Genomic DNA, 21,015 nt, shown 5'->3' with positions numbered 1-21,015 from the left:
CGTCAAGTCTAGGGCGGGTCCCGGGCAAGTCTCTAGCAAGTCCCTGGCGAGTCCCGGGCAAGTCCCGGACGGGTCTTGGGCGGGTCCCGGGCAGTTCTCGGTCAAGTCCCAAGTAGGTCCCAGCGAGGTCCCGGACAAGTTCCGGTGGGGTCCCGGGCAGGTCCCTGCGGAGTCTCGAACAAGTCCCGTGCAGGTCCCGACGGGGATCTTATTGGAAAAAAGATATTAAAAAAAAAAAATTATTTTCCGTGTACAAGGTAAACGTCGTAAAATGTTTTCGACGAAAAATATTTTTAAGAAAAATGACTTACCTGAAAATATTTTACGAAGGAAACTATTTTACGTCGAAGTAAACAGAACTTGAATATTATTCAGTTCATTTGAAATGGAGAGGATTCTAATTTGCTTTCGTGGGCCTTCCAATTCCAAAAGCTAGATTCCATTTTCAATGTTTTCTAATGTTCCATCACTTCAAGTGTGCAAATTGACCCTTATTTAAATAAAGGTCAATTTGCACATTAAAGGCCATAGCTAGAACGATATAGTGAGTCTTTTTTTTTTTTTTTTTAAACGGAAAGACCAGAAAATTTCTAATGATAGGTTATGTTTGGTGCCTTTCCAAAAAGTTGTTTTCCAAACAATTTTCTTAAGCCAACCTCACATAAATTATTTCCCAAATGTGTATCCCACCAAAAAAAAAAAAAAAAAAAAAAAGCATCTTAACTTTATATCATCAAGAACATTTTCAAATCAAAATACAAAAAATACTTTTCAAAACCACTATATTTCATCATGTTTTTGGGATGTTTTAGTACTTTATTTATTTATTTTTTTTTATTATTAAATATTTTTCTAAATTTTATTAGGTAGTGAACTGGATGGCAAGCCAATGGCCAGTTAAAACAATTGGACCGACAATTCCATCAATATACTTAGACAAGCGATTGGAGGATGACAAAGAGTATGGTCTCAACCTCTTCAAGCCTAATGTGGACACTTGCATGAAGTGGCTAGACACAAAGGAAATTGGCTCTGTCATCTATGCATCATTTGGAAGCTTGACAACCCTGGGAGAAGAGCACATGGAGGAGCTAGCATTGGGCCTCAAGAATAGCAGCTGCTCCTTCTTGTGGGTAGTAAGAGAATCTGAAGAAAAAAAGCTTCCCGATAATTTTATAGAGGAGACAACCGAGAGGGGGTTGTTTGTGACTTGGTGCCCTCAACTAGACGTATTGGCTCACAAGGCAATTGGGTGCTTCATGACTCACTGTGGGTGGAACTCAACGCTTGAGGCATTGAGCTTGGGAGTGCCAATGGTTGCGATGCCACAATGGACTGATCAACCAACTAATGCAAAATTCATTGCGGATGTTTGGAAGGTAGGGATCAGGGTTAAATTGAACGAAAAAGGCATTGCGACCAGAGAAGAAATAGAGATGTGTATAAGGGAAGTAATGGAGGGTGAGAGAGGGAAAGAGATGAAAAAGAATTCATTGAGATGGAAGGAATTGGCTATAGAAGCTGTAGACAAAGGTGGAAGCTCAGATAAAAACATAGAGGTGTTTGTAGCTAAACTTGCACACTCCTAATTTTAGTGGAAGCGATAGCTCTACATTTGAATAATAATCTAGAAAATGTGTGATTTTACTATTAATATCCTTTTTGATGAACACTACTAAAGTCTGATGTTAATGTAATTAAGCGCTACTAGCTCTATATTCGATTAATGATCAAGACAATTTATGATTTTACTATTAATTTTTTATTTATTATTATTTTTTTGATGCCATAGGTTGGATCATTAATTGAGGAAATACTATTGTTTAATTGTAGTAGCTCTATATGCATACCCTTAACTGATCCAAAGAATTGCATTTTAGAGTTGTCTCTAGTTTATAGAGAGTGAATTAATCTCTATCTTGTCTTCCATGTGAGAGATTTTTTTCCCCTCTTCTTTGTTAGTATATATATTGCTTGGTCCAAAGACTTGCAATTTCTTTTGTATGACATTTTCGGTTTGCTAAATAAAGTTGTTTATTTTTAGGCTTTTATTAAGAACATTTGACATATCATTGTATACATGTGCATATTATTCTCTATATATACATATATACATGTAGTGTTTAAGTTATATTGATTATGTCTTTGGTGTTTTAATGAGAAAGTCTAAATCATAAACCTTATAACTTATAAATTATTGTTTGTAGTTGGTAATAGAATTGAGCATTCCATTATTGATAAAACTATAACATATCAATCATGATTCATGATGAGTTATGTATTTTGATTATAGAAGTGGAAACTTTTGATGTATATATATTGGTACGATTACAATGCATGTACTGAACAAATCTATGTGAATCATTGAATTGTTATTCTACATAAATACGGTCAATATGAATAACTTGAATTTATGATTGAGCCAAAAGCAAACAGTCACTCATAGAATTCAAATATTTGGAGCCCTTATCTCATTATAACGTCTATTTAAGAGACGTGACAATATCTGTTTTTTTTTTTTGGACTTTTCATTGTCTTAGTACTTTCAGTTTTGTATAATGTTTTTTTTGGGAAAAATGCAGTTTACCCTCCTGAAGTTTCAGGTTTTTTTCAATTTTAACCTCAAAGTTCAAAAATTGGCAATCTACTTCCCTGAAGTTTCAAAAATTGGCAATTTAAACATTCCGTTACTAATTTCCGTTAAATTGGACGGAAATTTTTTTAAAAAAAAACTAAGGGTAATGATGTAATTTCATAAATTTCCGTCCATTTAGACGGAAAAATTAAACGGAGGGTTTAAATTGCCAATTTTTGAAACTTCAGGGGGTAGATTGCCAATTTTTGAACTTTGGGGTTAAAATTGAAAAACCCCTAAAACTTCGGGGGGGTAAACTGCATTTTCCCCATGTTTTTTTTCCCTCTCTTTTAACTATGTTGAGGCCTTTAATAAGGAGTTTTAGAGGTGGGTATGATCTTGTTGTAGATTCTTAGAATATAATTTTCTTGCTGATCAGCTTGTAGTAATTGACAGTTTTGGAATAATTAACATGGCCCGTGCACTAGTATACTAATGTTCAGTGGATGTGTATGAGTTGATTGGCAAATTAGACCAAATTTTCCAACAATTGTAATTTTTTTTTTTTTTTTTTGGGGGTGCAAATTAGGCTCTAATTTGCTTTCAAACTACCACTTCATTTGCATTCATTCCACCATAATCGTAATTAATATGCTTTGTTCAAGGGTCAAAATCAAGCCGAGCTGAGCTTTTGAGAGTTTGACTCATTTAATAATCAATCTAATTTAGTATTTGAACTTCACTCATTTATTAGGGAAAAATTTACTTTAACTCTTGAAGTTTCAGGAGTTTTTCAATTTGAACCCTAAAATTTAAAAATTGGCAATGTACCCTCCTAATGTTTTAAAAATTTTTCATTTAAACCTTCTGTTACTAATTTCCGTTAAATTGGACGGAATTTTTTTTTTTTAAAAAAAAAAGCCTAGGGGTAATTACGTAATTTTATAAATTTTCGTCCAATTTGACGGAAATTAGTAACGGATAGTTTAAATTGAAATTTTTTGAAACATTAGGGAGGTACATTGCTAATTTTTAAACTTTAGGATTCAAATTGAAAAACACCTGAAACTTTAGAGAAGTAAAAGTAGATTTTTTCCTATTTATTAAATGAACTAAAACCAAATGGAGCTTATTTGAACTGAAACCGAACCCGTTGGCCAGCTGCACTGTTAGTTTATAACTGTAGATATGGGAGAAGAAAGCTGGGCTGATGATTAATTATGATCAATCAGACTCATTATAAATTAACATCCTTTTGTCCTGTTTCATATATAGTGTTTAGGTACGTACGTAAGCAGTGATGTCAAGGTTAACTTTGTGTTTTCATGTACTTGTATTTTGTTTTTGTTTTTACTTATAATGTCGAAGACAAAAGTTTTGGTGATAGTTACAAGGGGTGGAAATGTACATTTGATTCAAAATGTCATTAACAAATTAATACCTTACTCTTTTTTGTTTGTTTCTAATCAACGACATACTACTTACAAAAAACATATACACACACTAACGACATTTATAAAAACATTCTTATAAAATATCCAAATACAACATTTTTATATATCTTATTGCCAATTAAATTTCATCTACTTGCAATATTAAGATATATATAAAAGAAATCATTGCTTCTTTTGTATTTGCAATTGTAAATTATGTTGTTAGCCTGCATAACAATAATGAATAATATAATTGAAAAAAGAGAAATTAAGAGAGAGTCGAGATACAGATTTACGAGGTTCGGCAAGGTATCTACATTCAAAGAGAGTACGGCTATATTTTACTATTAATGATTCAGAGTTACAACCACTGGTATTCCAGTAGCTCTATATTCAAATAATGATCCCGAAAAATTATGATTTTACTATTAATTTCTTTTTTTGATGCCATAGGTTAGATCATTAATTTAAACTTAAAGGGTTTTTTTTTTTTTTTTTGAAGAAAAATGTCAAAGTGTCTAATTTGATAGGAATGATAGTATGTGAGGGGCATCGATGCCACTTTTCAAAGTTTTGAAGGTGTAATTATAGAACATGTGATAGTTCAGGGGGCCAAAGTATATTTTTCATTCTTTATATATACATGTTGGAATAATGATATAAGGACTAAAGTTCTCCTTGAGTCATCTCAAATGTAATGTGACTTTTAAAATCACCAAAAGATTAAAATTTAATAATAATCATCTCAAATTCAAAGATAATTTTAAAAGCCACATCACGCTTATGAAGATTCAGTGAGGACTCTAGTCCTCCTTATATCATTACTCTATATATTTAATGTGGTTTTATTTGTTTGCGGAGACTATTTTGCATGCGTAGTTTGTAGCGTCTTGACAATAGACTATGTTTTGTTTTCGACAATGCCTCTCCATCCCCACCACCTCCCTGTGGTTGTGGTTGTTTTCGTTACTTAGTAGAAGTTCGAATAGGGTTTCTCTCTCACCAAACATAACCCTAGAGGTGCCTTCTCAAAGCCAGGACGGATTGATGAAGACAATATATATATATATTGGTTAATTTTTCTCAAACTAATCATTCATTGCAAAAGGAAACAGTATAACTTTTCCTATTTATATTTTATTTTTCAAATTTTTATCAAGAATAAAAAAAATTATACAAGAGAAGTCTCATATTATAGTTCGTCAATGATATCACCACAGGCAAGTGGTGGGTCCTTTCTTATTTTGCAAGCAATCAATATCTCAATCTGACGTGCGAAATTTGGATCTATTATCAATTAATATTTTAGAATGAGTGAAAATGTATTTTAAATATGAAAGCTAGCAAATTAAATTGGTCGTCATTCGTTCTTCAATGTACAAAACATAAATTTTTTGTTGATATGGAATCTACTACTAGCTATAGGTCCTTTAATATATATTGCATGAAATTTATAATTACATTTTTGTTGAATAGTTTATTCATTAATTTAATATTCTTTTCAACTCTATTTTTTTAATATTATAATTACATGTTAACCAAAATTCAGGCGAAAGGGGCGGTGGTGTGGCCACCTCAACTGGAGAGAGGTGGCCTCCGTTGAAGGTACGTAGCCACACACGGCCATGCATATGCAGTCTTTCTTTCTTTCTTTTTTCTTTAATTTTTTAATTTCTTTCTGTCGGTAAGACTTTAGCTTCAAACTTGTTTTTGTTTTCTCAAAATAAGCATGTTTAATATTTGTTTCTTTTAAAACATTATATATATATATTTCCAAATAATTTTCTTAAGGGAACCTCACAGAAATTATTTTTCCAAATGTACGTGTATCCTAACTAAAACACTTATCAACTTTATATCACATCAAAAACATATATTTCCAAATCAAAATATAAAAAACACTTTTCAAAACCATTATATTTCATCATGTTTTGGGGATGTTTTAGTACTTTTTTTTAAAAAAATTATTTTATTAAACCTTTTTCTAAATTTTATTAGCTAGTGAATTGGATGGCAAGCCAATGGCCACTAAAAACAATTGGATCGGCTATTCCATCAATGTACTTAGACAAGCGGTTGGAGGATGACAAAGAGTATGATCTCAACCTCTTCAAGCCTAATACAGATGTTTGCATGAAGTGGCTAGACACAGGAAATTGGCTTAGTCGTTTATGCATCATTTGGAAGCTTGGCAACCTTAGGAGAAGAACAGATCATGGGAGAGCAAGTATCGGGCCTGAAGAATGGCAATTATATACATACACAACAGTTAACATATATATATATATATATATATATATATGTTTACCTAAGCAGAGATGCATGTGATTATGAATAGGACTCCTCTTGTCCTGTTCCATAATGATACCTAAGCAGTGATGTTAATTCATGTAATTGTTTTTGGTTTTTGTTTTTAATTATAATGTCAAAGACAAAAGAGTTTTGGACCTTGGGTGATGCATGCGAGTTTTGTGCTTCATGGGGGAGGTAGCTAGATGGATAGATATAACGAATGGAAGTTATGACAGATTGGTGGGGAGATAATTGAGCACTTTAGACAATTTTTAAAGTGAGATCGATCATAATATAATACTATAGGAAGGATACTACATTTTTAGGTTAAATAATTCTAAAAACTATATTTTTATCCGTAAGTATTCTATATATAGGATCCAGCTAATTACATGCTGCTATGTTGTAGTTTAATCAACAGTTAAGATTGAATCTTTCAAAATCTCTCTTCATTTTCTCTCTCGTATTAAAAGGTTCTAAAAGTAAGTCAACTTTGAGATTTAATCTTAACTATTGCTTAAACTACAACATGTAAGCTGGATCCCTATATATAATACTGACATGACAGTCCAAACCAATCTTTAGATTAATCATCATTATTAAAAATAAAAAAATAAAAAAAAAAAAATAATTATTAAGACAATCACGCAAGCAAAAATCCCATAAAAAAACCTCATTACACAAAAGACTCACTTTATAAAGACCTCATGGAGCTAGCCTCACTACAATTGAACCCGTAAAGAACATCAGAGAGAGAGAGAGAGAGAGAGAGAGAGAGAGAGGAAAACTCATATTCTAGTAATTCCCTACCCCATTCCAGGACACATAAACCCAATGCTCCAATTCTCCAAGCGCCTGCCCTCAAAGGGTGCAAGAGTCACATTAATCACTACCACCTCCATTAGCAAGTCCATGGAAGCCCTGCAAGAGAGCTCTGTCTACTTTGAGACCATCTCCGACTATATATATATATATATATCCATTGATACATGCATATGTATATATATTTGTGCATGCATGTATTCGTTTTATCTGTTTTGAGGAAGAGTCTATATTTGGCAGTGGTTGCAAAAAGTCTTTTCTCTTTTAAAAAAAAAAAAAAAAAAAAATCAGACCATATTATAAGAATATTTTGAGAAAATATGTGCTTAATGAATTTTGTAGGTGTAGAGGTTAACCCATTATTTGTTAAAATATTAAAAAAAGAAAAAAGAAAAAGTGTGATCAATGATTATCCCATTTGCATAATATATTGTGGATTCTTATCTATTTGTCCCTTTAAAATATTAAAAGGGGTTAGAGAGGGGGAAATGGGACAAGGACCCACAATAATTGCCACAAGTAATATTATTGTAAGAGAGCAAATGGGCTCACTTGTCCAAAAAGGTGGTTTGGTGGTTCAAAATTTTTATAGACATGTGTGTCTCATATAAAATTTCTCGTATTACTTGTCTAAACTACTAATAATTTGAACCAATAATTATTGTTGATCCCAATCTAGAGCAAATGATCTTCTCTAGTCAACCAAGGGCAGTCCATAATATTGGGGGGGGGGGGCGGCGGGGTGGTATACGTAGGGTGGGTGAAACTTGTAAATTAAAATCCGAAGAACCTTCCATGCTGGCATACACCAGAAATAGCCTTTTCGTAAATGATAAAGACCATAACAAGAATGATAGGTGAGACAGTTTTAAGGAAAGACCAGAAAATTTCTAATGATAGGTTATGTTTGGTAGTTGGTACCTTTCCAAAAACAGGAAAGATGAAAACAATAAAGAAAAATATATACGAACTAACCTTTCTTTGCAAAAAAAAAAAAAAAAAAGAGTATTGTTTTATTATCTGTATTTTATTTTTAAAAATTTATTTCGAGAATTAAAAAAAAAAATTATACAAGAGAATTTTCATATTATAGTTCATTAATATTCTTAAATGGGTGAAAATGTAATTTAAATATGAAAATTAAATTGGTCATACATTGTAAAATATAAATATTTTGTTGATCCAGCTAATCTACCAATAGATCGTTTAATTTTATATGAAATATATAATTGCAATTTTGTTCAATTGTTTATTTATTCAGCCAATTATATTATTTAATATTTTTTCAATTCTATCTTTTAATCTTATATACCTCTTGTGAACCAAAACTCTATCTTCACCATTGCCCAAAGGCGGAGAGGGACGTGGTCACACAACCTTCTCAATCGAAGAGGGGTGGCCTCCGTTGAAGGTGGCCACATGGACACTCTTCACAAATAAACTTCCAAAAACTTTTTTACCATACAATCTTCTTAAGCGGACCTCACAAAAATGATTTTCTCAAATGTTTATCTAACCAAAAACACTTCTCATCATCATAAAAACACTTTCAAATCAAAGCACAAAAAATACTTTTCAAAACCATTATATTTCATCATGTTTTTGGGATGTCTTAGTACTTTTATTCATTCTTTTTTGATTCGATTACACGTGTTTCTAAATTCTATTAGGTGGTGAATTGGATGGCAAGCCAATGGCCAGTTAAAACAATTGGACCGACTATTCCATCAATGTTCTTAGACAAGCGGTTGGAGGATGACAAGGAGTATGATCTCAACCTCTTCAAGCCTAATGCAGATGTTTGCATGAAGTGGCTAGACACGAAGGAAATTGGCTCTGTCGTTTATGCATCATTTGGAAGCTTGGCAGCCCTAGGAGAAGAGCAGATGGAGGAGTTAGCATGGGGCCTGAAGAATAGCAATTGCTACTTCTTATGGGTAGTTAGAAAATCTGTAGAGAACAAGCTTGCCAATAATTTTTTACAGGAAACGGCAGAGAAGGGGTTGGTTGTGAGTTGGTGCCCTCAACTAGATGTATTAGCACACAAGGCAATTGGGTGCTTCATGACTCACTGTGGATGGAACTCGACACTTGAGGCACTGAGCTTGGGAGTGCCAATGGTTGCGATACCACAATGGACGGATCAACCAACTAATGCCAAATTCATTGTGGATGTTTGGAAGGTAGGGGTTAGGATTAAACTGGATGAAAAAGGCATTGTGACCAAAGAAGAAATAGAGCTGTGTATAAGGAAAGTAATGGAGGGGGAGGAAGGGAAAGAGACGAAAAAAAATTCAATGAGATGGAAGGAATTGGCTATAGAAGCTGTAGACAAACGTGGAAGCTCAGATAAAAACATAGAGGAGTTTTTAGCAAAACTTGCACACACGCAATGTTAATGTAGACAGTTGCTCTACATTTCAATAATGTATGATTTTACTATTTTATTTCATGCACACTCCTGATGCCAATGTAAGCAGAAGCTCTATATTTGAATAATGGTCGAGAAAATGTATGATTTTACTATAATTTTAATGGTTTGAAAAGACATGAGTGGCTTTCCCAAACAAAGAGGAGAAAGGGTGCTTGGCGAGCTGTGACATGTTTCTCATGGTTTCATTGATACATTGGTGGTCAGTTCAAACCGGATAAAGTCAACATTTTAAAACATCTGGAGCTTCCACAAAGTAAAACATCATAGATGCACTATTTCAATCTAATATAGGATCTACACAGATCGGTTTTCATGTCAAGTACAAAAAATGTAACTACGAGGCCCAAAAAGAAGACCTCACCCCCAGTATTGGTTCTGTGTACATATATCATCTTTATCTATCAACTAGCAACCACGTCTTTCCTAGCTATCAGATTGCTAGAATATATCATTCTATATATGAGACAACCAACGCCGAAAAAATTAACCGTTGGAATTTGAACCGTATGTTTTGTTTTCGACAATGCCTCTCCATCCCGTGGTTGTTTTTGTTACTTAGTAGAAGTTCGAATAGGGTTTCTCTCTCACCAAACATAACCCTAAAGGTGCCTTCTCAAAGCCAGGACGGATCGATGAAAACAATATATATATATATATATATATATATATATATATATTGCTTAATTTCTCTCGAACTAGTCATTCTTTGCAAAAGGAAACAGTATAACTTTTCCTATTTATATTTTATTTTTCAAATTTTTATCAAGAATAAAAAAAATTATACAAGAGAAGTCTCATATTATAGTTCATCAAAGATATCACTAGAGGTAGGGCTGTAAATGAACAAAGCTATCTGTGAGCTCGTTCGGGATCGGCACGATAAAGCTCGGCTCATGCCCGACTCGATTATTAAATGAGTAGTTCATGGACACGAAACTATACTCGATTATTAAACGATACATACTCGTATAAAACCCGACTTGCTCGTTTAAAGTTCGGGAACATACTTGTATAGGGGCCCGGCTCGCTTATTAGCGCGACTCGTATATATATTAAATAGTTTATATATTATAAATAGTATTTATGCTTATATAGTATGTAGCATAAATACTATATATATAATTAAAATATTGATAATGTAGTCATATAGTGTGTTGAGAATAAGGTTGTGTATTGAATCACACGGTATAATGTACAGAAGGGACCTATATATAGGCTAATAATATAGACCTAGTAGAATAAGGAAAGATAAACCTAATAAACTTAGAATACCAAATAAATAAAGTAAATAACAATAACATAATATTATCTAACAGCCCCCCACAAGCTCAAGGTGGAGTGCGAGAGACCAACTTAAGGTTGGACACAAGATCACGAAAACGCTCTGGAGGATGTGACTTTGTAAAGATGTCTTCGAGCTGATCACGGGATATGACAGAATGAAGCTGTAGTAAGCACTGAAGAAGATGATGACGAACAAAATGACAATCAATCTCAATATGTTTTGTCCGTTCATGAAAAACATCATTATGAGCAATCTGAATAGCACTCTTGTTGTCACAGTATACAGGAGTGGCAGAAGAAAGAGAGACACCCATATCCTGTAACAGCCATCGCAACCAAAGAAGCTCCGCGGTAGTGTTAGCTAGAGCACAATATTCTGCCTCGGTGCTAGATCAAGCAACAATAGTCTGTTTCTTACTTTGCCAAGGGATAAGCGAGGTGCCAAGTAGGAAACAATAACCAGTGGTAGAGCGACGATCTGTTGGATCACCCACCCAATCAGCATCAGTATAAGCATGCAGCTGTAGAAGAGATTGAGAGGAGAAATAAAGCCCATGAAATAATGTCCCCTTTAGGTACCGAAGAATGCGTAGAACAGCTGAGAAATGAGTGGAGCAAGGAGAAGCCATAAATTGACTCACCTAATGGACAGCATACGAGATATCAGGTCGAGTGACAGTAAGGTAAACAGGACTGCCAACTAAATGCCGATATAAGGTAAAATCGTGAAGAGGCTCGCCATCATGAGGAGTGAGACGAGTATTAAGCTCAGTTGGTGTGTCAACAATCTTACTGTCTGTGAGATTGCCCCAAGAAAGTAGATCAAATATATACTTGGCCTGTGTTAAATAATGAGCATCAGAAGAAGAGGAGATCTCAAGACCAAGAAAATAGCTGAGAGGGCCAAGATCTTTCATCTCAAAGTGCTGACTGAGAAACTGTTTAAGTTCCTGAATACCAATGATATCATCTCCAGTGATAATCATGTCATCAACATATAGTAGAAGAAGTATGGTACCCCAATCTGTGCGGCAAATAAACAAGGCTAAATTATAAGAACTGATGAAGTAGCCAAGACGAGAAATAGTGGCGCTAAACTTAGCAAATCATTCTCGAGGTGCTTGCTTAAGTCCATATAGAGCTCGACGAAGACGACAAACCTTGTTTGTAGGATGAGATAATCCAGGAGGTGGCTGCATATAGACTTCTTCACTTAAATCACCATTAAAGAATGCATTTTTGACATCCATTTGACAAAGTGACCAATGTCGGGAGGCTGCAACAGCCAACAGAGCACGCACAAAAGAGAGGCGAGCAACTAGAGCAAAAGTCTCCTCATAATCCACACTATATTCCTGAGTAAAACCTCTGGCCACAAGTCAAGCCTTGTACCTGTCAACAATACCATCGGAACAAGTCTTGATTTTGTAAACCAACTTACACCCAACCACAGATTTTCCAAAAGGTAAGTCAACCAGATTCCATGTATTGTTCTTGTGTAAAGCATAAAGTTCCTCTTTCATCGCAGCCTTCCAAAGAGGGTTAGTGGAGGCCTCACGAAAGGAGTGAGGCTCATGCAAGGTAGCTAAGGCATGAAAGCATTGAAAATCCTATAAATGGGATGGGAGAGATCTTATTCGGGTGGATCGACGAAGGTCAGGTGGTGGAGTGCAGACTGGATCCTCGGATGGAACAGAACCTAGGGAGGCAGGCGAAGAACTTGGGGACGCAGGCGAAGCGGCGTCGAGGGCATCAGAACCTGGTGACACAGGCGAAGCAGCGTTGAGGGCATCAGATGACTGCAGTTCGAGCGAGAGAGATTCTGGCAAGACATTGGTGGTAGGAGTAGGAGAAAGAGCAAACTCAAAAAGGGTAGTAAAAGGAGAGAATGATGGCATGCTGAATTTTCCGACTTCGTGGAATAATCGATGCTCCCAAAAAACTATATGATGGGAGATGCGAAGATGACGAGACACAGGATCATAACATCGGTAGCTTTTTTGTTCCACTCCATATCCAAGAAAACAACACAACCGAGAACGAGGCTCAAGTTTGGTGCGCTCATGAGGCTGGAGTAAAACAAAATAGGCAGAACCAAAGACACGGAGATGGTGATATGAAGGAATAGAGCCAAACAACCGCTCGTGAGGAGTGCAATTATCAAGGATAGGGTAGGCAACCTATTGATCGTGTAGACAGCCATGAGAGTGGCTTCACCCCAAAACGGGGTAGGAATAGATGTAGAAACGTGAAGAGCACAGACAATGTCTAAAATGTGCCTAAGTTTACGTTCAGCTCGACCATTTTGTTGTGAGGTGCCTGGACACGACAAGTGAGGAACAATGCCATAATGTTTGAGAATAGCTTGAAAATCATGTTGAGTATATTCTAAAGCATTATCAGAACGAAAAGCTTTGATGGGTTTTGAAAATTGGGTTTCAACCATTTTGGCAAAAGTGCGATAAATGTCAAATAATTCAGAACGAGATTTCATTAAAAACACCCAAGTGTAACGAGAGAAATCATCAACAAAAATAACAAAATAACGTGAGCCACTCATACTAGCAACAGGAGAAGGTCCCCAAACATCAGAATGAATTAAATCAAAAGAAGCAGTAGCATGAGACTCACTATTATTAAATGGCAAAGCTGGTTGTTTACCAAGTTGACATGAACTACAATCAAAAGAATTATTGGAAACTGAACCTAATAAACCCTTTGAAGCTAAAAATTGGACGCAAGAGGCAGATGCATGACCAAGACGCGAATGCCAATGTGCAAGAGATGGGGATAATGAAGAGGCAGCAGCAGAGACGCTTGTGGCAGGGAGATGTAAGGATGAGAGTTCAAACATACGCCCAATTCTATGCTCGGTCCCAATGGTCTGACTCGTACAAGGATCCTGTACATGCACACCAGAAAAGTCAAAAACAAGTCTATATCCAAGTTCACACAGTTGGCCAACAAAAAGAAGATTGAAGGACAATTCAGGCACATGAAAAACTTCAAGAACAGAAAGGGAAGGTGTATTAATAGTCCCTATATTTTTAACAGTCATAATGGAGCCATCAGCTGTGCGAATCAATGAGGAATGAGGTGAAGGTATAGATGTGGTAGAGGAAGTAGGGTGAGGTGTCATGTGATTGCAACAAGCAGAATCAAAAAGCCAAGGGGAAGAGGTACTTGGCAAAACTGAGAGGACAAAGGAAGATGCATTACCAGAAGGAGATAGGACGACCTGGTTGACTATTGTCTCGAAGTCAGCTGTAATTAAGGTGACACTGAATTCTGGTGCGTGGCCAGAGGGAGCAACTAAAGAGGGAGCAGCTGAAGATGAAGCAGTTGGAGATGAACCACTCTCGGTATGAGCAACTGCTGCTGTAGGTACATTAGATCTCCCCTTACGCCAACACTTGTCAATCGTGTGCCCTCGACGTAGACAATAGTAACAGTAATTGTTATCGCGAGACTTAGGAGGGAGTCGGGGAGTACCTGACCTGTCATAATACTCTTGTTGGAATGACGAGGAGCTAGAGGATGGTACAACCAATACAGTATGACTAGGCTGAGAAGGCATAATCTGTGATCTAGTCTCGGCACGGACAAGTTCGAAGATGGCAGTGTCCAAAGTGGGAAGAAGAGAACGATGTAAAAGTTGCACACGAACAGGCTCAAAATCATCACGCAAGGCCATCAAAAATTGGGGAAGGCGATGTTGATCTCTACGGGTAACATACATCTCAACATTAGTGGGATCCTTCCAAATAGGATCAGAAACATCAATTTGGTTCTACAAAAATTGCATGCAAGCAAGAAAATCATTTATACTCTGATCAGATTCCTGCCTCAGATGGAAGAGCTCAAACAGAAGTTGATACTCGTGAGCACCATCTATAGAAGAATAACGAGAAGCAAGCATATTTCGAGCAATCTTTGCTTCATCAAAGCTGCCAAAGAGCGCAGAAATAGATGAGATAGTGGTATTATGGAACCATGTAAAAATCTAATGATGCTTGCTATCACAATCAATAAGACGAGTGGTGAAAGCCTCATCTGATTTAGAAGCTCCTTTAACTGGCTTTTTGACCTCCCTAGTCACGTAAAGCTAAAGCTTGCGGCCTTTAAGAAAGTTACGTATAGATTGGGACTACACCATATAGTTTGTGCCATCCAATACAGTCTGAACATGATGAATAATCTCTTTTTGTGTTATCTAGAAGGCTCAAAAGCAAAAACAGACCACAAATATGAAATCAGGACGAAAAAATAGGTAAGAAAGCACTTGGTCAACTCTGAAAGTCAATAGTCAATGGTCAAAGTCAACGCTGACGTGGCAAGGACTGACTTTGGTGCTGCGGACGTGGCACTTAGGGCTGACATGGCACTGGTGTTGTGGTACTCGAGGCTGACGTGGCCGTTGGAGCTTCTGGCGCGTGTGGACATGCGCGACTGGAGGCGGCGTGTGGATCTCACATGCAAATCTATGAGTGGCGTGTGAAGGCGCGTGGGACACTGGATCTGGATTCTGATTGCAGTTCTAGAGTCACGGGGAGCAGATCTATTGATCGGTGGCTTGAGAGAAGCAATCAGACCACCGTGGCGGAATTGCCGAACCTTTGGGCGGCGGGTGAGGACTCCGATGGGACTGCGTGCGGCGGATCTGTGATGGTTGGCTTCCGGACTTTCAAGCGGTATAGTGATCCACTGAAAACTTCGAAGAGAAGATAGAAAACCGTGAAGGACAGAGGGATGGATGCGTCGGATAACACTGGCAGTGCCGAAAAAATTTTAAGTGATTCAGAACCTGTGCTCTAATACCATGTTGAGAATAAGGTTGTATATTGAATCACACGGTATAATGTACAGAAGGGGCCTATATATAGGCTAATAATACAGACCTAGTAGAATAAGGAAAGATAAACCTAATAAACTTAGAATACCAAATAAAGTAAATAACAATAACATAATATTATCTAACATAGTCTATAACTATTTATAGTTAACTACTGTATTGTGTGTATTGAACTAAGTTAACTAATTAGTTAATTGGTTTAGTTATATATAGAGAGAGAGCTAATTCGTTAATATAAAAGAAAAAAGAATGTTAGATAATTTGTATATATAATAAACTGTTTTTTTTTTTTTTTTTTTTATCAAAGTCAATTTCATATATTAGTAATATTAACCATGTATATTAAACATTTTTTTGCTACTATTAAGTGTTAAGAGTAAACTCTTTTTTATTTTCCTTGTACTTGTTTGCTTACAAGTGTCTCACACCAATAAAATAAAATCAAGCACACATCTCTCACAATAATAGTTAGCTTGTCTGTCCCACATGAAAAAAGCAAAAAAACTAGCTTTCTCACCTAAGTAATATATAAAAAAAGGATGCAAGCCTCTCTTGGCTCTAGTTGTCTCACATGGATTGGCTCAAAAGGAGATGCTTGAATTACAAAGTTGCCCTCAATTTGTTGATTGGAAAGTAAAACATTTTTACTAATATATTATTATTAAATTTAATTTAATTTGTCGCATTGGTATGATGAGTCATTTAAGTTAATTTTTATTTTTTTTATTTATTTTTTATTTTTTATAAGTTTGCATTAGCAAAGCCGGCTCGGCTCGGTTCGCCTGCTTGACTCGCCTACTAGATGAGCTCGAGCTTGGCTCGCACAAGGAATTTTCCTTGGTGAGTCGAGCCAAGCTTAAATTTTGGAGCTCAGCATGAGCTCGTAAAATTTTTAAATGAGCCGAGCTTGGACAGCCCTGACTCGCCTAAGCTCAGCTTGTTTACAGCCCTAAACCACAGGCAAGTGGTGCGTCCTTTCTAATTTTGCAAGCAATCAATATCTCAATCTGATGTGCGGAATTTGGATCTATTATCAATTAATATTTTAGAATGAGTGAAAATGTATTTTAAATATGAAAGCTAGCAAATTAAATTGGTCGTCATACGTTGTTCAATTAATGTACAAAACATAAAATTTTTGTTGATTTATGGAATCTACTACTAGCTATAGGTCCTTTAATATTGTATGAAATTTATAATTACATTTTTGTTGAATAGTTTATTAATTAATTTAATATTCTTTTCAACTCTATTTTTTAATCTTATAATTACATGTTAAGCAAAATTCAGACGAAAGGGGTAGCAGTGTGGCCACCTCAGCTGGAGAGAGGTGGCCTCCGTCTTTGACATTATAATTATTTTATGAAACCTTTTTCTAAATTTTATTAGCCAGTGAATTGGATGGCAAGCCGATGGCCACTAAAAACAATTGGATCGGCTATTCCATCAATGTACTTAGACAAGTGGTTGGAGGATGACAAAGAGAATGATCCCAACCTCTTCAAGCCTAATACAGATGTTTGCATGAAGTGGCTAGACACAGGAAATTGGCTCAGTCGTTTATGCATCATTTGGAAGCTTGGCAACCTTAGGAGAAGAACAGATCATGGGAGAGCTAAGCTAGTATCGGGCCTGAAGAATGGCAATTATATACATACACAACAGTTAACATATATATATATATATAAAAGCAGAGATGCATGTGATTATGAATATATAGGACTCCTCTTGTCCTGTTCCATAATGATACCTAAGCAGTGATGTCATTTCATGTAATTGTTTTTGGTTTTTGTTTTTAATTATAATGTCAAAGACAAAAGAGTTTTGGACCTTTGGTGATGCATGCGAGTTTTGTGCTTCATGGGGGAGGTAGCTAGATAGATGGATATAACGAATGGAAGTTATGACAGGTTGGTAGGGAGATAATTGAGCACTTTAGACAATTTATTAAGTGAGATCGATCATAATATAACACCATAGGAAGGATACTACATTTTTAGGTTAAATAATTCTAAAACCTATATTTTTATCCGTAAGTATTCTATATATAGGATTCAGCTTACATGCATGTTGTTATGTTGTAGTTTAAGCAACAGTCAAGAATATTGAATTTTTCAAAATTTCTCTTCATTTTCTCTCTCTTATTAAAAGATTTTAAAAGTAAGTCAACTTTGAGATTTAATCTTGACTATTGCTTAAACTACAACATGTAAGTTGAATCCCTATATATAATGCTGACATGACAGTCCAAACCAATCCTTAGATTAATCATCATTAAAATAAAAAAATTATTAAGACAATCACGCAAGCAAAAAACCCATAAAAAAGCCTCATTACACAAAAGACTCACTTTATAAAGACCTCATGGAGCTAGCCTCACTACAATTGAACCCATAAAGAACATCAGCCACAGAGAGATCAGAGAGATCGAGAGAGAGAGAAATGGAGAGGAAAACTCATATTCTAGTACTTCCCTACCCCATTCCAGGACACATAAACCCAATGCTCCAATTCTCAAAGCGCCTGGCCTCAAAGGGTGCAAGAGTCACATTAATCACTACCACCTCTGTTAGCAAGTCCATGGAAGCCCTGCAAGAGAGCTCTGTCCACTTTGAGACCATCTCCGACGGCTCGGAGGAAAGCGGGAAGCTGGAAATTGTCGACGCACGACTCGAGCATTTCAGCTCAGTAGTGTCACAAAGCTTAGCAGAGCTGATTGAGAGACAAAACAGCTCCCAACACCCACCAAAACTTGTCGTGTATGACTCAGCCATGCCATGGGCTCTAGACGTAGCAAGGCAACTTGGCGTTGATGGAGCTCCATTTTTCACTCAGTCTTGTGCAGTTAATGTAATTTATCATCATGCTCATCAAGGAACCATACAAATACCCTTGCAGACGCCTTCAGTATCCTTACCCTCCATGCCATCACTAGGGTTTAATGATGTGCCTTCGTTTTTCAATGATACAGCCTCCTCCTATCCTGCTCTCTTCAAAATTTTAATCAATCAATTCTCAAATTTCCACAAAGCCAATTGGATCTTCTGCAACACTTTCGACAAGTTGGAACAAGAGGTAGGTATATATATATTGATACATGCATATGTATGTATATTTGTGCATGCATGTATTCGTTTTATCTGTTTTGAACAAGAGTCTATGTTTGGCAGTGGTTGCAAAAAGTCTTTTCTCTTTTCAAAAAAATAAAAAATAAAAAATTCGGACCATATTATAAGAATATTTTGAGAAAATATGTGCTTAATGAATTTTTTAGGTGTAGAGGTTAACCCATTATTTGTGAAAATATTAAAAAAAGAAAAAAGAAAAAGTGTGATAATGCTTATCCCATGTGCATAATATATTGTGGATTAATCTTATCTATTTGTCCCTTTAAAATATTAAAAGGGGTTTTAAGGAAAGACCAGAAAATTTAAATTTCTAATGATAGGTTATGTTTGTTAGTTGGTACCTTTCCAAAAACAGGAAAGATGAAAACAATAAAGAAAAATATATACGAACTAACCTTTCTTTGCCAAAAAAAAAAAAAAAAAAAGAGTATTGTTTTATTATCTGTATTTTATTTTTAAAAATTTATTTCAAGAATTAAAAAAAAAAATTATACAAGAGAATTCTCATATTATAGTTCATTAATATTCTTAAATGGGTGAAAATGTATTTTAAATATAAAGATTAAATTGGTCATACATTGTTCAATATGCAAAATATAAATATTTTGTTGATTCAACGAATCTAGCAATTAATAGATCGTTTAATTTTATATGAAATATATAATTGCAATTTTGTTGAATTGTTTATTTATTCAGTTAGTTATATTATTTAATATTTTTTCAATTCTAATCTTTTAATCTTATATACCTCTTGTGAACCAAAACTTTGGCTTCACCATTGCCCAATAGAGGAGAGGGGTGGCCTTGAGAACCAAAACTCTGGCATCACTACTACCCAATAGAGGAGAGGGGTGGTCACACGACCTCTTCAATCGAAGAGGGGTGGCCTCCGTTGAGGGTGGCTACATGGACACTCTTTCTTCTTTTCTTTTTTAATTTTTTAATCAGTAAAAAGTCAGCTCCACAATTATTTGTGTTGTCTCAAAATAAGCATGTTTAGTATTTGTTGCTCTGAAAAAACAAAAAAAAAAAAAATTCCAAAAACTTTTTTACCATACAAAATCTTCTTAAGTGGACCTCAAAAAATGATTTTCTCAAATGTTTATCTAACCAAAAACACTTCTCATCATCATAAAAACACTTTCAAATCAAAGCACAAAAAATACTTTTCAAAACCATTATATTTCATCATGTTTTTGGGATGTCTTTAGTACTTTTATTCATTCTTTTTTGATTTGATTAAACGTGTTTCTAAATTCTATTAGGTGGTGAATTGGATGGCAAGCCAATGGCCAATTAAAACAATTGGACCGACTATTCCATCAATGTTCTTAGACAAGCGGTTGGAGGATGACAAAGAGTATGATCTCAACCTCTTCAAGCCTAATGCAGATGTTTGCATGAAGTGGCTAGACACGAAGGAAATTGGATCTGTCGTTTATGCATCATTTGGAAGCTTGGCAGCCCTAGGAGAAGAGCAGATGGAGGAGTTAGCATGGGGCCTGAAGAATAGCAATTGCTACTTCTTATGGGTAGTTAGAAAATCTGAAGAGAACAAGCTTCCCAATAATTTTTTACAGGAAACAGCAGAGAAGGGGTTGGTTGTGACTTGGTGCCCTCAACTAGATGTATTAGCACACAAGGCAATTGGGTGCTTCATGACTCACTGTGGATGGAACTCGACACTTGAGGCACTGAGCTTGGGAGTGCCAATGGTTGCGATGCCACAATGGACGGATCAACCAACTAATGCCAAATTCATTGTGGATGTTTGGAAGGTAGGGGTTAGGATTAAACTGGATGAAAAAGGCATTGTGACCAAAGAAGAAATAGAGCTGTGTATAAGGAAAGTAATGGAGGGGGAGGAAGGGAAAGAGATGAAAAAAAATTCAATGAGATGGAAGGAATTGGCTATAGAAGCTGTAGACGAACGTGGAAGCTCAGATAAAAATATAGAGGAGTTTTTAGCAAAACTTGCACACACGCAATGTTAATGTAGACAGTTGCTCTACATTTCAATAATGTATGATTTTACTATTTTATTTCATGCACACTCCTGATGCCAATGTAAGCAGAAGCTCTATATTTGAATAATGGTCGAGAAAATGTATGATTTTACTATAATTTTAATGGTTTGAAAAGACATGAGTGGCTTTCCCAAACAAAGAGGAGAAAGGGTGCTTGGCGAGCTGTGA

General features: G+C 35.7%; 3 protein-coding genes across 3 annotated transcripts in view; all 3 read left to right on the top strand.

Moving 5' to 3' along the window:
* The window catches only part of LOC132178972 (mogroside IE synthase-like), a 3,033-nt gene extending 1,444 nt beyond the window's left edge, over window positions 1–1,589 (top strand). Inside the window, exon 2 of the mRNA XM_059591569.1 lies at window positions 871–1,589. Within this exon, the coding sequence (XP_059447552.1) occupies window positions 871–1,589 (719 nt within the window). The remainder of the gene's footprint in view (window positions 1–870) is intronic.
* Window positions 1,590–8,798: 7,209 nt separating this feature from the next.
* LOC132178973 (mogroside IE synthase-like) lies at window positions 8,799–9,637 on the top strand. Its single transcript, XM_059591570.1, has one exon. The coding sequence runs from the start codon at window positions 8,805–8,807 to the stop codon at window positions 9,519–9,521; it is 717 nt and encodes a 238-aa protein (XP_059447553.1). The 5' UTR covers window positions 8,799–8,804; the 3' UTR covers window positions 9,522–9,637.
* Window positions 9,638–18,062: 8,425 nt separating this feature from the next.
* On the top strand, window positions 18,063–20,955 carry LOC132177422 (mogroside IE synthase-like). Its single transcript, XM_059589730.1, has 2 exons — window positions 18,063–18,767; window positions 20,086–20,955. Exons 1-2 carry the CDS (start codon window positions 18,135–18,137, stop codon window positions 20,812–20,814), a joined length of 1,362 nt encoding a protein of 453 aa, XP_059445713.1. The 5' UTR covers window positions 18,063–18,134; the 3' UTR covers window positions 20,815–20,955.
* Window positions 20,956–21,015: the final 60 nt, after the last annotated feature.

Source organism: Corylus avellana, chromosome ca4 (assembly GCF_901000735.1).
Source record: "Corylus avellana chromosome ca4, CavTom2PMs-1.0".
In the NCBI taxonomy this organism is placed as follows: Eukaryota; Viridiplantae; Streptophyta; class Magnoliopsida; order Fagales; family Betulaceae; genus Corylus; species Corylus avellana.
The sequence above is the reverse complement of the archived record's forward strand: the minus strand, read 5'-3'. Positions and strand labels throughout refer to the sequence as shown.

Excerpts from the sequence above, each read along its gene's own strand:
- LOC132177422 (XM_059589730.1), top strand. The coding sequence starts at position 18,135 with ATGGAGAGGAAAACTCATATTCTAGTACTTCCCTACCCCATTCCAGGA. Across the intron at positions 18,768-20,085 it reads TCGACAAGTTGGAACAAGAG|GTGGTGAATTGGATGGCAAG; the intron begins GTAGGTATATAT and ends AAATTCTATTAG.
- LOC132178973 (XM_059591570.1), top strand. The coding sequence starts at position 8,805 with ATGGCAAGCCAATGGCCAGTTAAAACAATTGGACCGACTATTCCATCA.